The sequence below is a fragment of the Carcharhinus amblyrhynchos genome, chromosome 2 (assembly GCF_965287045.1).
Source record: "Carcharhinus amblyrhynchos chromosome 2, sCarAmb.v2.hapA, whole genome shotgun sequence".
NCBI classification, from domain to species: Eukaryota; Metazoa; Chordata; class Chondrichthyes; order Carcharhiniformes; family Carcharhinidae; genus Carcharhinus; species Carcharhinus amblyrhynchos.
The window spans coordinates 65205336-65218625 of record NC_137325.1 but is presented as its reverse complement, the minus strand read 5'-3'; the positions used below and the strand labels follow the sequence as shown (position 1 = coordinate 65218625).

Sequence of the window (13290 nt, the reverse complement as noted above, 5' to 3'; positions counted from 1 at the left end):
TTTGTTTCATAATCCCTGATCAGTAACGTGTATCATTTACCTTTAGTGATCATAAAAGATGAGTAATTGATTGTGTGAGATTAAAAGAAATTAAAGGAAATTACTAACTGGATTTTCTCCAAAACTAGAGATTAATAAATGGCGAGGCAAAGACTTCCAGACAGCTACAGATTTCAGTCCAAAACTCCGGTGAAGAGCTACTCAAGATGAGACCTGTCCAATGTTAGTGAATATCGCACCCCAGTTATTGCTCAATATCTCCTTTCCGAGAGATTTTGGAGGAGTTTTCATTTCTCATTTCATTCTGCCTCTTTTCCCTGCAGGTTTCTGTCAAGTTTTCTTGGTGCTGTTCGCAGGAGTTGCTGCTTCACCTGTAGGGGAGCGTTTACCTGCAGCAACTCAGCTCTGTGCAACCTGTGCCTCTCTGGCCATGGAGATCCGGAACACAGCGGCGGCTCTCCGCAACACTCAGGTGAGGCTCTGGAGGCAAAGGGCTGAAAATTGAGGCTGGAGGCGCGGAGGTGGGGGCGGGAGGAGAGGGCTGCAGGATGGGAGACTTAGGGAAGGAGCCGATTTGCATTAAGAATGTGACCTTTCTTTCCCTCCCAGCTGTGTGAGTTTTTCCGCTTCTGTGACGGAGACTGGAGCTCGCTGCTCAGTTACGACCTCAACCTGCCACAACTGGGCGCTCAGGACAGATGTTTGCGGAATGATTTCCACAAGGTAAGAGAGAGAGTGAGAGCAGCAAGTTCAGAGTAAATTGGGATCGCACAAATGACGCGCAAACACACAGGCACATCCAGATATCTGAATATATATTGAGAGAGATAGAGCAGCCCACACCGCTTTTAATCTAATTTTCTTCTAAATTTTACAGTGGTTACAAGAAAATAGCCTAAACAGAATTGAGAATGCAGTTCGATAAGAAGACTAGAGCAGCCAATGGTCATCTGGGACTATGACGACTTGACCTTTACTAATGATCTAGACTTTGTGGTACAGGGAACAATTTTAAAAGGTTCACACGTTACTAAAACTTGGAAGCGTTGTAAACTGTGAGGAGGACAGTGTTGAACGTCAAAGGGACATAGATAGATTGATGGAATGGGAGAATAGGTGGCAAATGAAGTTCAATGTCGAGAAGTATGAGGTAATATGTTTGGTAGGAAAAACATGAAGAGCTAGTATAAAAAAAGAGTAATATTCTAAAAGGGATGCAGGAGTGCATGGGTGCATGTCATTGAAGGTGGCAGGACAGATTGAGAGCATAGTTCATTCAGCATACAGTATTCTAGGCTTCATGGTACAAGGGCAAAAAGGTTCTGCTGAACTTGTATAAGACAATAGTTCAGCCTCAGCTTCTACACGCTGCATTTTTGGAAGAATGTGAAGGCATTGGGGAAAGTGTGGAAGAGATTCGTGAGATTGGTTCCAGGGATGATGAACTTCAGTTATGATGCTAGATTGGAGAAATTGGGACTCTTTTCCCAGAAGAAAAGAAGGCTGATAGGAGATTTGACAGAAACATTCAAAACCATGAGAGGTCTGGACAGAATAGATAGGGAGAAGCTGTTACATAAGAACATAAGAAATAGGAGCAGGAGTAGGCCATCTAGCCCTTCGAGCCTGCCCCGCCATTCAATAAGATCATGGCTGATCTGTCGCTGCTCAGTTCCACTTTCCCGCCCTCTCCCCATAACCCTTAATCCCCTCTTTTATCAAAAACCCATCAACCCGCGTCTTAAAAATATTTAGCGAGGCAGCCTCCACCACTTCAACGGGCAGAGAATTCCAGAGATTCACCACCCTTTGAGTGAAGAAGTTCCTCCTCAACTCCGTTCTAAACCGCCCCCCTTTTATCTTGAGGCTGTGCCCCCTAGTCCTACTGTCTTTTTTGAGCGGGAAGAGTCTTTCCACCTCTATCCTATCCATCCCATTCATCATCTTATACGTCTCAATGAGATCTCCCCTCATTCTTCTAAACTCTAACGAGTACAAGCCCAGTTTATTCAGCCTCTCCTCATAGCTCAACCCCCTCAACTCCGGTATCAGCCTAGTAAACCTCCTCTGCACTCCCTCCAAGGCCAAAATATCTTTGCGCAGGTGCGGCGCCCAAAACTGCACACAGTACTCCAGCTGCGGCCTCACCAATGCCCTATACAGCTGCAGCAAGACCTCCCTACTTTTATATTCAATCCCCCTCGCTATGAAGGCCAGCATCCCATTCGCCTTCCTGACCACCTGCTGCACCTGCAAGCTGGGTTTTTGCGACTCATGCACAAGGACCCCGAGGTCCCTCTGCACCGTTGCCTGCTGCAGTTTTTCGCCACGTAAGTAATAGTCCTTCCTACCATTCTTCCTACCAAAGTGGACCACCTCACACTTGCCAACATTAAATTCCATTTGCCATTTCCTGGCCCATTCGCCCAGCCTATCTAGATCCTTCTGCAGACTCTCCACACCCTCCGCACAATTTGCCGTTCCCCCAATCTTGGTGTCATCAGCAAATTTCGACGCCATACACTCGGTTCCCTCCTCCAGATCATCTATATAAATGGTAAAAAGCTGAGGCCCCAGCACCGACCCCTGGGGCACTCCACTAGTCACCATCTGCCAATTGCGCTTGTGAAAGGATGGAGAACCAGACAGCACAGATTTAATGTAATCGATCAAATAAACAAAAGTGATTTGGAAGAAAAGAGCTTTTTCATACAGCCAGATTTGTGTCTGGAACGTATTCCCTGAGAATGTCCTGGAGACAGGTTCAATGGAGGTATTCAAGGGAGAATTAAATGATTATTTGAAAAGATTCAATCTGTAGAGCTACGGGGAGGGGGGTGGGTGTAGAATAGTACCAGGTGAAATGCTCATTCCGAGAGCAAGTATACACACAATGGGCCAAATGGCCTCCTTCCGTGCTCCAACAGTTCTGTGTTTCTGGTAGATGCCAAGCATACACCTTATTTGTCTATATTTCTTCCATTCAGGAAACCTGCTTCAAAGCGATTGCCTCTGGCCTTCAGAAGTACATGCCATTCTTGTTATTAGTGGAAACGTTTCCCGCGAATTCAAATAATCAAGTGACCTGGATGCGTTCCAACACCCAGCGCCTGGCTGAGCTGGTGATAAACCAGGTTGGTGTAAACAGGAGCAGTTACTAAAGTAGCTTCTGTGAATATACTCAATCTGAAAACCGAAGTCACTAGCCGGTCTACAAACAGAAAATGATGGATAAACTCGATAGTGGGTCTGACAGTGTGTGTGTGTGTGTGTGTGTGTGGTGCGGGGGGGGGGGGGGGCGGTGCGGAGGGGTAAGCGTTTTGAATCTAAAAATCACTTGGACAGAACTGCTTTTATTTCAGATGTCCAGCATCCGCAGCATTTTGGTTTTAGTCACTAACTGTTCTGTTCCTTTTTATTTCAGATAAACGCTGAGTTTGGCAGCACTGGCCTTGCTGAGAGCGAATTGGAGGGATATGCCTCTGAGCTGGAGTCAGGCAGAGACTGGGACCGACAGATGATAGTGTATATCATTCTTCGGGATTTCACTCGATTCATTGAGAAAACAGCCCGTGCCATTCGGTTCATCCCGGAATTCGATAGCACAGGGACTTAGTTTTTTTTAAGACGCCGATGTTCTTATTTAGTTATCTACCTATCTATTAATTTATATATCTATCTAACTACCAAAAAGGGCTCACAAGTCGGTGTAATTCCGGGGGGAAGAACGGTGACAAAGTTTAGTCAAACCAAGCCCATTGATAATTCTTCCTTTCCATTACACCCCGAAGTCGTTCAATCTCTTGTTTACATTCGAAATTGAGGATTAAATTGTGCTGAGCTCCATTCGCTTACATTGACCATGAATCCAGTTGCTGGATTTGCTCGCTTGCTTTGGGATCACACACACACACACACACACACACACAGCGACTGGAATTGTCTTCCTGACAATTCCAGCGTCGATGAAACCTCTTGAAAATGTAATTGAGCGCAAGTCAGCAATGCCTTCCGCGTATGAATCTTGTCGTTCAACATTTGGTCGATCTTTCACCAGAAAGTATGAAGCTTATTCTGCAAAAGAAATGAAGTTGCATCAGGGCGCTGCACTAAACAGTACTGTAAAGCTGAATTTATTACAGAATTAGCAGCAGTTGTTTGGAGAATATTGTTTACACTGTTCATTGTTATTTATACTCGGTTTTTGATTTATTTGCCCCATTCTTGATGCTATTTAAAATATTTATTTTGTTAATATTACATAAGTTTAACCATGCAAAATTGCAGTATTTGTGCAAGTGCTTCTAAATGTTTTGAGTATTGTTTATTATAAGTATTTCTTTAAGTTCCTAAGTTATAGATCTATACTTCCACCGATTTTTTAAATTAAAATTTAAATGAATGACAATTGGTTGATTCAAGACTCAGTCAATGCAACTTAAGAAAAGCAAACAAAAACAGAAAATGGTGGAAAATCCCAGCAGGTCTGACAGCATCTGTAGAGAGAGAACATTTCAAATCTGGATAATCCAGACTCGAAACATGAGCTCTATTCTCTCTCCTCAGATGCTGTCAGACCTGCTACGATTTTCCAGCATTTCTGTTTTTGTTTTAGATTCCAACATCCGCAGTATTTTACCTTTAAGAAAAGTAAAGGCTTATATTTATCTAACGCCTTCCAGCACCACCGACATCACATAGTGCTTCACAGACTTTGAAGTATCTTTGATATGTTGCTACTGTTGTAATGTGGGAAAGGCAACAGTTAATTGCACAGGATCCCACAAATGGCAATATGATAACGACTTGATAATCTGTTCTATTTTTCTTGGTGGTGGGAGCGGGGGGGCGGGGGGGGTGGTGTGGTGTGGGCAGGGGTGATTATTGGCCAGAATACCACAATCCCCTACTTCTTTTTCAAAATGGGGTTATTGGATCCCTCCTGAGAGGAAGTTGGTTAGCTGAGTTGGCTGGAGTGTGGTGCGGGATAATATCATTAATATCATAATATCATTAATAATAACGCAGGTACTGATTGAAGTAGCTCTGTTTCCTTTCCTTGTCCCATAGTGATAACATGGCATGAACAATGATTAGCAACCCTTCAACAATGAGAATACAATATTAAGAGATGAGGCTTCGTTTAATGTTTCATTTGAATTACAGTACTTTTGGCAGTGTTGCACAGGAGTGTCAGCCTGGACTGTGGTGTTCAAATCTTGGGGGGGTGGGGGCAAAAAGTGCTAACAATTGACCTGCAACAAATTGTGTGTGAAAACACTACTAGGTTATTGTCCCTGTTTTAAAATATGTTTGTGATCAGAAGTTCACTACAAAGAGAAATTATTGATCTGTGTATGATATGTTTAATAAAACTAAGTATGAAAGTACTTTAAGAGCAATTTTCAATTCTGATCACTGATAACTTTCAAGCAGTTATTGGAACCTTTAAGCGGTTATTGGATAGGCACATGGAACACACCAGAATGATAGGGAGTGGGATAGCTTGTGTCTTGGGTTCGGATATAGCTCGGCACAACATTGAGGGCTGAAGGGCCTGTACTGTCCTGTACTGTTCTATGTTCTGTGATAAAAATAGGTAGGTTCCAGTGAATGTTAAATAGAATAATCAATGATAATCAATATTTTAATGACTAAATATTGTAATACTCTGGATGCCTTTCCCAATTAACATCCCTTCAAAAGTTACCTAGTTTGCACCAAAACAACTCAATACCAGGTACAGCAAACTTCTTTTTTAAGGATTGGCTTGAGATACTGGGACTATTTCTAAAGCAGAAGAGATAGCTCAGAGAAGATTTAATAAAATTCCTTAAAATTTTGATAAAGCTTTTGATAACAAGTAGAGAAAGACTGTTTTCACTGACTAAAGACTCACTACAGTAAAAAGTCTGACAACACCAGGTTTTAGTCCAACCTATTTATTTGATAATATACTCACAAGCTTTCGGGGTTAGTCCCTTCGTCAGGTGAATGGAGAGTTCTCTCCATTCACCTGACGAAGGGACTAACCCCGAAAGCTTGTGAGTATATTATCAAATAAATAGGTTGGACTAAAACCTGGTGTTGTCAGACTTTTTACTGTGTTTACGCCAGTCCAACGCTGGCATACCCACATCATAAAGACTCACTAACCAGGGGTCATCATTTAAAAAGGAACTTAAGAAGATAGAGGATAAGAAAAATATCTTCATTTAGCACTGTTGATCACATGGACTATGTGAAGTAATTGCTAGTTGTTTGGCCATACAGAAAGCAAGTCTTGTTGCAAAAAGAGAAATTAAAGCTTTTTGTCTTATACTCATCAGGACACTTTGCAAAAATATCAGTGTAAGGGGACAACAACATACGTAAATTGTTCTTTCCCCTTACATTGGTATTCTTGCATAAAGTCCTGATGAGTGCAAGGCAAAAAGCTTCAACATGTCTCTTTTTTCAGTAATACTGAAGTGATTGAGGTAAAGCGTTTTTCACCTTTTAATGGAAAACTGATAAATATTTGGAACAGAGTTGGAGCTAAAGATGGAATGAGAGAACAGAGCAGTGAGATATGTATTGGATTGCAGTACCAAAGAGGTGACATAGGGATGATGGACCGAATAGCCTCCTTCTGTACTGTCAGCAAATATTACTGAAGTAATGAGAGGACTGAACAGCACAAGCAGGCAGGAGATCATAACCCTTAAAAAGGAGGGTTGGGAGGTTCTAATCTTCTGAAATAATAGGTAGCAGATTTAAACCTCCCACTGCTACCTCCCACACCACCAGCACATGCAACTCCTCCCTGCCCCCCATAATTGTACAAGCACTCTTAGCTTTCTCAGTCATTATTGCATAAAGTAAATGGTCATTTACTCTTTTCCTACATTGTGACCAGGTCCAAGCATGGCCCCATGGATAGTGACCATTTCTGCTACCCCCACCCACCCTGCTGTTCACCGCTAGATTGGAGGAGGGTACACAGAGACTCATCATTAAACTGTCCATGCACCTTCCTCTGCCACTGCTGATGGAGCACAGTTGATTTTGTCTCTCTACAAACCATTAAGCTTCTCTCCTCAGCCTCCAGCTGGTCACAGTCACTGAGGTGTTGTGGGACTGACCAGCAGTCTTCTGACCGAAGTTTCCCTTCACCATCTCACTTTCCTGCAACTGCTAGTCTTCTTCTCCAGACCCCCACCCCCTTTATGCAGGCTGACATTTCCAGCAGCCCTTTAAACCTTCCATTGGCAGTACCTTCCAGCCTTGAGCCTGCCCCAGCCACCACCTCCAAGTCTGCTTTGAGCCTATCTATAAATGTAACTCTCTCTGGTCAGCCATTAATTTGCTGGCACATCATGGCAGCTGGGAGTTGAGATTGGGCAGGAAAGGATGTAACGCCCATTTCTGCTTGCATCCCTTCATATTGAACATTAAGTTCTGCCCTACATTTCAAAAGATTTTCACTGACAGTAAGGTCCTATATAAATACAAGTCTTCCTATAAAATAACACAAACACAAAGCAGAATCAGTTGATTCAGAAAGTATTGAAGGAACGTTGAAGGTAACAGGTTAGTTATTCAGGAGTTGGGCAGAATTGTCTAATGGAGGTTCCATAAAGGAGCGCTACTTGGAGGAGTGTGGATGAGATAGTCAATGTAACCTCCACCACCCAAAAAACTATCATACAGCACAAGAAAAGGCCCAATATCTCACAAAGTGGCCAAGGTAATTTGTGGTTGCTGTGAGTAATGCACCTCTATTAATTACAAGCTTGAATCAGCTCAAGATTTATCACAGTTTCCCCGTCTGAGAATCTGAATATGAGGAAAACTTTGCAAAAGGCAATCTAACTCTCCAATTATTCAAGCACCATCATTTAATATTAATCTCTCAACTCACTTTCATTGCCACAAGGGTTTTGGTTAATGTCAAGGAAAAATAATATAAAGGGTCAAGCGCCTTTACCTCACCCATTAAAGACAAGATGGTGTAAAATCAGCACCCACGGAAGAATTGCTGAGGAGGATCACTATCACTGAAAATCCTGAGTCCAGAGGATTGGATGGTTTTGGATTTAATAGGCAGCAGCACAGGAAAGTCTGTAGAGGAGGGCAAATTTGGCAATGAGTTGGGTATAGCTCATTTAATTTAACTTTAATATGCATTCTCAAAGTATTGTTACATTGGGTTTAATACACAGAAACAGTCCATTTGACTCAATTGGTCTCTGCTGGTGTTTGTGCTGCACATGATCCCCATCCCCCATTTCTTCATCTAATGCTATCCATAAATTCTTCAATTCCTTTCTGCCACATGTAGTTAGCTAGCTACTCCTTAAAAGCAGCTCTTCCTTGTTGTAATGCATTTTACATTCTTTTCATTCTTTGGGTAAGATTATCTCTTAAATTGTACAGCCTTTCAGAGTCATAGAGTCATAGCGATTTACAGCATGGAAACAGGCTCTTCGGCCCAACTTGTCCATGCCGCCCTTTTTAAAAATGTTTTTAAATCCCTAAACTAATCCCATTTGCCTGCATTTGGCCCATATCCCTCTATATTCATCTTACCCATGTAACTAAACACTTTTGAAAAGACAAAATTGTACCCGCCACTACTACCACCTCTGGCAGCTTGTTCCAGAAACTCACTACCTTCTGCGTGATAAAATTACCCCTCTGGACAATTTTGTATCACTCCCCACTCACCTTAAACCTATGCCCTCTAGTTTTAGACTCCCCTACCTTTGGGAAAAGATATTAACTATCTAGCTGAACTATGCCCCTCATTATTTTATAGGCCGCTATAAGATCACCCCTCAGCCTCCTACGCTCCAAAGAAAGAAGTCCCAGTCTATCCAGCCTCTCCTTATAACTCAAACCATCGAGTCCCGATAGCATCCTAGTAATTCTTTTCTGCACTCTTTCTAGTTTAATAATATCCTTTCTATAATAGGGTCACCAGAACTGTACACAACATTCCAAGTGTGACCGTACCAATGTCTTGTACAATTTCAACAAGACATTCCAACAATAATGGTGTTGATGTCTGAGCTGTAATCAATAAATAGGAGTCTGACATTGCCTGGACTTGCAAAATCTCACTAACTGTTCTGTCTGGAGACAATACACATCTCTTTAACCTGTGCTTAATGCTCTCTCCGACCACATTGTCTGTACCTTTAAGACTTGATTAGCTGTAAAAAATGGCATTCGAATCATTACTTTGTAAAGTGAGTTTGTGTCTTTATATGCCCTGTTTGTGATTAGAACTCCCATTCACCTGGCGAAGATGCAGCCAGTGCTCCAAAAGCTAGTGGCTTTAGCTACCAAATAAATCTGTTGGAGTTTAACCTGGTGTTGTGAGGCTTTTTACAGTATATTTACACCTCAGAGTCTGCAGCGGTTTAATAAGGCAGCTCATCATCGCCTTCTGAAAGGCAGCTAGGGATGCGCAATAAATGCTGGCCTAGTCAGCAGTGCCCATGTCCCATAAAATGAATTTAAAAAGATCTCTGAAACTTATTAATGGATGTAACATTAACCACCTCAAGAATCCAGACTAGGATTGTACATCTTTTGTGAGATCAAAGAGGGAAAAAGTTGCAGTTATGTCATAGCTCTTCTACTACAGTTAGAGTTATATCCCCCTTTCCACACCCCCACCCCACTACCAACCCACTGCCCCATCACCCCTCCGCCCACCACAAGCTGCTAGCATCTGTAACACTGTCTTGTGGAGCTGAACAAAGATAGTCTGGCATCTCCCATCACCAAAGCAGCAGCAGAAACAGGATTTTGTCCATGTTTAAATTGCATGGCCCTCATCTACACTGTTTTCTACTTGAACATCTGAACTTCTCGACCAGTGTCTACCAGCCATCAAGCCCAGTCTGAACAGGCTGATCATCTACCTCCATATCATTTTTCCGCACTATCCCCATATCCCTTGATGTCATTAGATCTGGGAGGAGGTCTTGTGGTGCAGTGTAGTGTCCCTACCACTGAACCAGAAGCTCTGGGTTCGAGTCCAATGCCAGGACTTGTTGGCCAGAGAGTGATCAATGGGCTGATAATCTGCTTGGAAATCCCTCCACCACTTCCCAACTACTCCCCAAAGGGTAAGAAAACAGCATGAGTGTGAAGATATGCTAACAACAACAACATTAACATTCTAAATCCATTGATTTCAATCTTGAACATGCCCAGTGATTAAGCTTTCGCAGTCCTCTGGGGTAGAGAATTCCAAAGATCCACCATCTTCTCAGTAAAGAATTTCCTCTTCACCTCATTCTTAAATGTCCTGCCTCTTATCTGTGTCTGTGTTCCCTGGATCGACAGTCACCAGCCAGGGGAAATATCTATCCATATCTGCCCTGTCATGTTCTGAAAGAATTTTGTAAGTTTCAATGAGATCACCTCTCATTCTTCAAAACTCTTGATAATACAGGCCCAGTTTCCTCAATCACTCTTCACAAGACAATCCTAGCATCACTGAGAGAGGTGAACCTCCATTACACTCACCATATGGCAAGTATATCTTTCCTTAGAAGAGCCCAAAACAGTACACAATGCTTCAGATGTAATCTCACCAAGGCGCTATACAATTGCAGTAAGACATTTTTACTTCTGTATTCAAATCTCCTTGTGATGAAGGCCCATATGCTATTTACCTTCCTAATTGTTTGCTGTACTTGTATACTTCTATTAACTCATGGATAGTGGTACCAGGTCCCTTTGGACATCCACACTTCCCTACCTCCCACTATTTAAGGAATACTCTGCTTTTCCTTTTTTTTCTATCTAAGTGTATAACTTCACACTTATTCACATTATATTCCAGCTGCCATGTTCTTGCTCTCCTATGCCAGTTAGAAAGCAAAAGGACCCAACTGGATGATACTTGAATGTCAGCCTTTTCCTCCCAGATTCTTAACATTTGTATATCTGGTAAAGAGAAAAGCCCAAAGAACATGACAAAAAAGCAATCATTTTAATGTCCCAATTTTCTTTTCAATGTACACAGCAGTGTTCTGGAGATTAATCTTCAATTCCTGGAGACTCCAGGCCAATCCTGGAGGTTGGTATCCCTACCCCATCTATTGCACCCATTTCCTCCTCTTGCCATTGTCTATCTGTCTCTCCCCTCCGCTGCCCGTTTCCTATTCCCTACACCTTTCCTCTCCACCTATCCTCTTAACTCATCACTCCCCCTCCTGAAAAAATATATTTGATATAGACTCCCACTGTGCTACACGGCCGGAAATCACTACTAAGCCCCATTCATTCCTCAAGTTAAACGATTGCGCTTATTTGGTATTTTTAGCTGCCCACAATGACAAATGCTGGTGGTCTGACGCCTGAAGAAATTCCCAACGTTGGAAAGCTGACGAGGAGTCACAGGAAATTGGGACAGAGCGTGAGAAATACTTAAATGTGTCAGTTCTGACGAAGGTTGTGCATTCGATTCCCCCCCCCCCCCCCCCGACTTCTGGCAGGCTTTCCGTTTTATTATTTCAAGTTTTTACTCTTCAGCGTTCGCTTTCCTTAAACCGTCTCCGCTTGGAAACAGAGGCGCGCCTCTGCCAGAGTGTTCCATATCAAATAAAAAACCCAAATTCAGTCCCGTCTCTCTGTGTGTCTATTCCCTTCCTGGCCAATATCTGGAGTGCTTGCAAATCACATGCTCAGCAAAACAAGCTTCCCAATTTTAAAAAAACGGAAAGTACGACTTTCCTCTCCTTTCTAACTTCCTTGCATGGGCATGTCTCAGTGTTATGCAACAAACTGCAATCCCTTTCCCAATTTCATGTTGTAACATTTGTCATTTCATTAGCTTTTCCGTGATGACTATCATGCTCGAATCTTAGCTAGATAAACGAACGCGTCAGGTTAGAAGCTGCTCGAATCTGTTTGGTTTGATTTTTTAAAGCAATTTAGGTAAACATTGAGATGTTTCTCTTCGTTCGGTCTCTGATATTTGGCTCCATTTGAATAAGGATTTGTGCTTTCTCTATTTTACGGTCAATTCCGAATTTGATCTCAATATTAAAGAATCAATCAACGTTTGTCTTGAAGTAACACGTTTGGTAAAGCTTACAAAAATGTTTAGTTTTTTTAAAATATAAAATTCCTCCTGTTTTCAACACTACATTGAGCCATCACACGTTTCAGCGCACATACACATAAAAATGGATACACACATGAACATTATCCACACGCAGATATATATGCGTATAATGAAAAAGGAGCTGCATTTATATAGCGCCCTCAGCTAACAAAGCATCCAAAGTAACTTCACAAAAACGGCATTAATCTAATATAAAAACAGAAAATGCTGGATTAAACTCATCAGCTCTGGCGGCATCTATGGAAAGAAACAGAGTTTAAACGTTTCAGACCCTTCTAAGTTTGACATCGATTCACTAAAGGGAATATTAGGACACGTGATGAAACGGTTGGTCAAAGAGGTAGGTTTAAAGCATCACTCTAAAGGAGAAGGAGAAGTGGCGAGGAAGAGGTTAGAGAGGAATTCCCGTGCTTAGGTCAGGGCAACTGAAAGTCGGACCAATGATGGAGAACTTAAAATTGGGAATGCACCATTAAGATGGCAGAATTAGAATACAAGGTTGTTGAGGGGTTGTATAGCTGGAGAAGGTTACAAAAATAGGAAAGGCTGAGGCCATAGAGAATTTGAAAATGAGAGTGAGAATATAAAAATTGAGGTGTTGCCAGGCCTGGGGCTAATGTTGTTCAGAACAGAGCAGTGATGGGTGAGCAGCATTCAATGTGAGTTAAGGTGCAATCAGAAGTGTTTTGCTGAGTTCAAGATTATGAAAAGAAGAAAGATTTGTATTTATATATCACTTTTCCCAATCTCACCACATCCCAAAGTTCTTTACAGCTAATGATGCATTTTGAAGAGTGGCCAGTATTGTAATATTAGTATAATCACTATTGGCTGCTAGTTTATGCTCAGCAAAAATCCACAAAAGGCAATGTAATAATGACCAGATCTTCCATTCAATGTGATTCTAATTTTCGAATGAACTATGGGAGGCTGACCATACAAAACTAGGTGGAAATGTAAGCAGTCAGGAGAATACAAAGAGGCTGCAAAGAGATACAAGCAGATTAAATAAGTAGACCATAAGATGGCAGATGGGGTATAATGTAGGGCGACGTGAGCATATTCATTTCACCTGTAAGAAGAGAAAAGCAGAATATAGTTTAGAAGGTGAAACTTACCAATGCTGATGATCAGGGGGTGGCAGGGGGGCGAGTGGGGTG

At 42.1% G+C, this 13290-nt stretch overlaps 1 protein-coding gene across 1 annotated transcript; it reads left to right on the top strand.

Annotated features, from left to right (window-relative positions):
* Positions 1 to 206: 206 nt before the first annotated feature.
* Positions 207 to 3793, top strand: LOC145360871 (interleukin-6-like). The gene is made up of 5 exons (XM_080216371.1): positions 207 to 222; positions 324 to 472; positions 610 to 723; positions 2988 to 3134; positions 3425 to 3793. Exons 1-5 carry the CDS (start codon positions 207 to 209, stop codon positions 3614 to 3616), a joined length of 618 nt encoding a protein of 205 aa, XP_080072497.1. The 3' UTR covers positions 3617 to 3793.
* Positions 3794 to 13290: the final 9497 nt, after the last annotated feature.

Coding starts and splice junctions, on each gene's coding strand:
- LOC145360871 (XM_080216371.1), top strand. Junction 724..2,987: donor TGCGGAATGATTTCCACAAG/GTAAGAGAGAGA, acceptor TCTTCCATTCAG/GAAACCTGCTTCAAAGCGAT. Junction 3,135..3,424: donor CTGAGCTGGTGATAAACCAG/GTTGGTGTAAAC, acceptor TTTTTATTTCAG/ATAAACGCTGAGTTTGGCAG.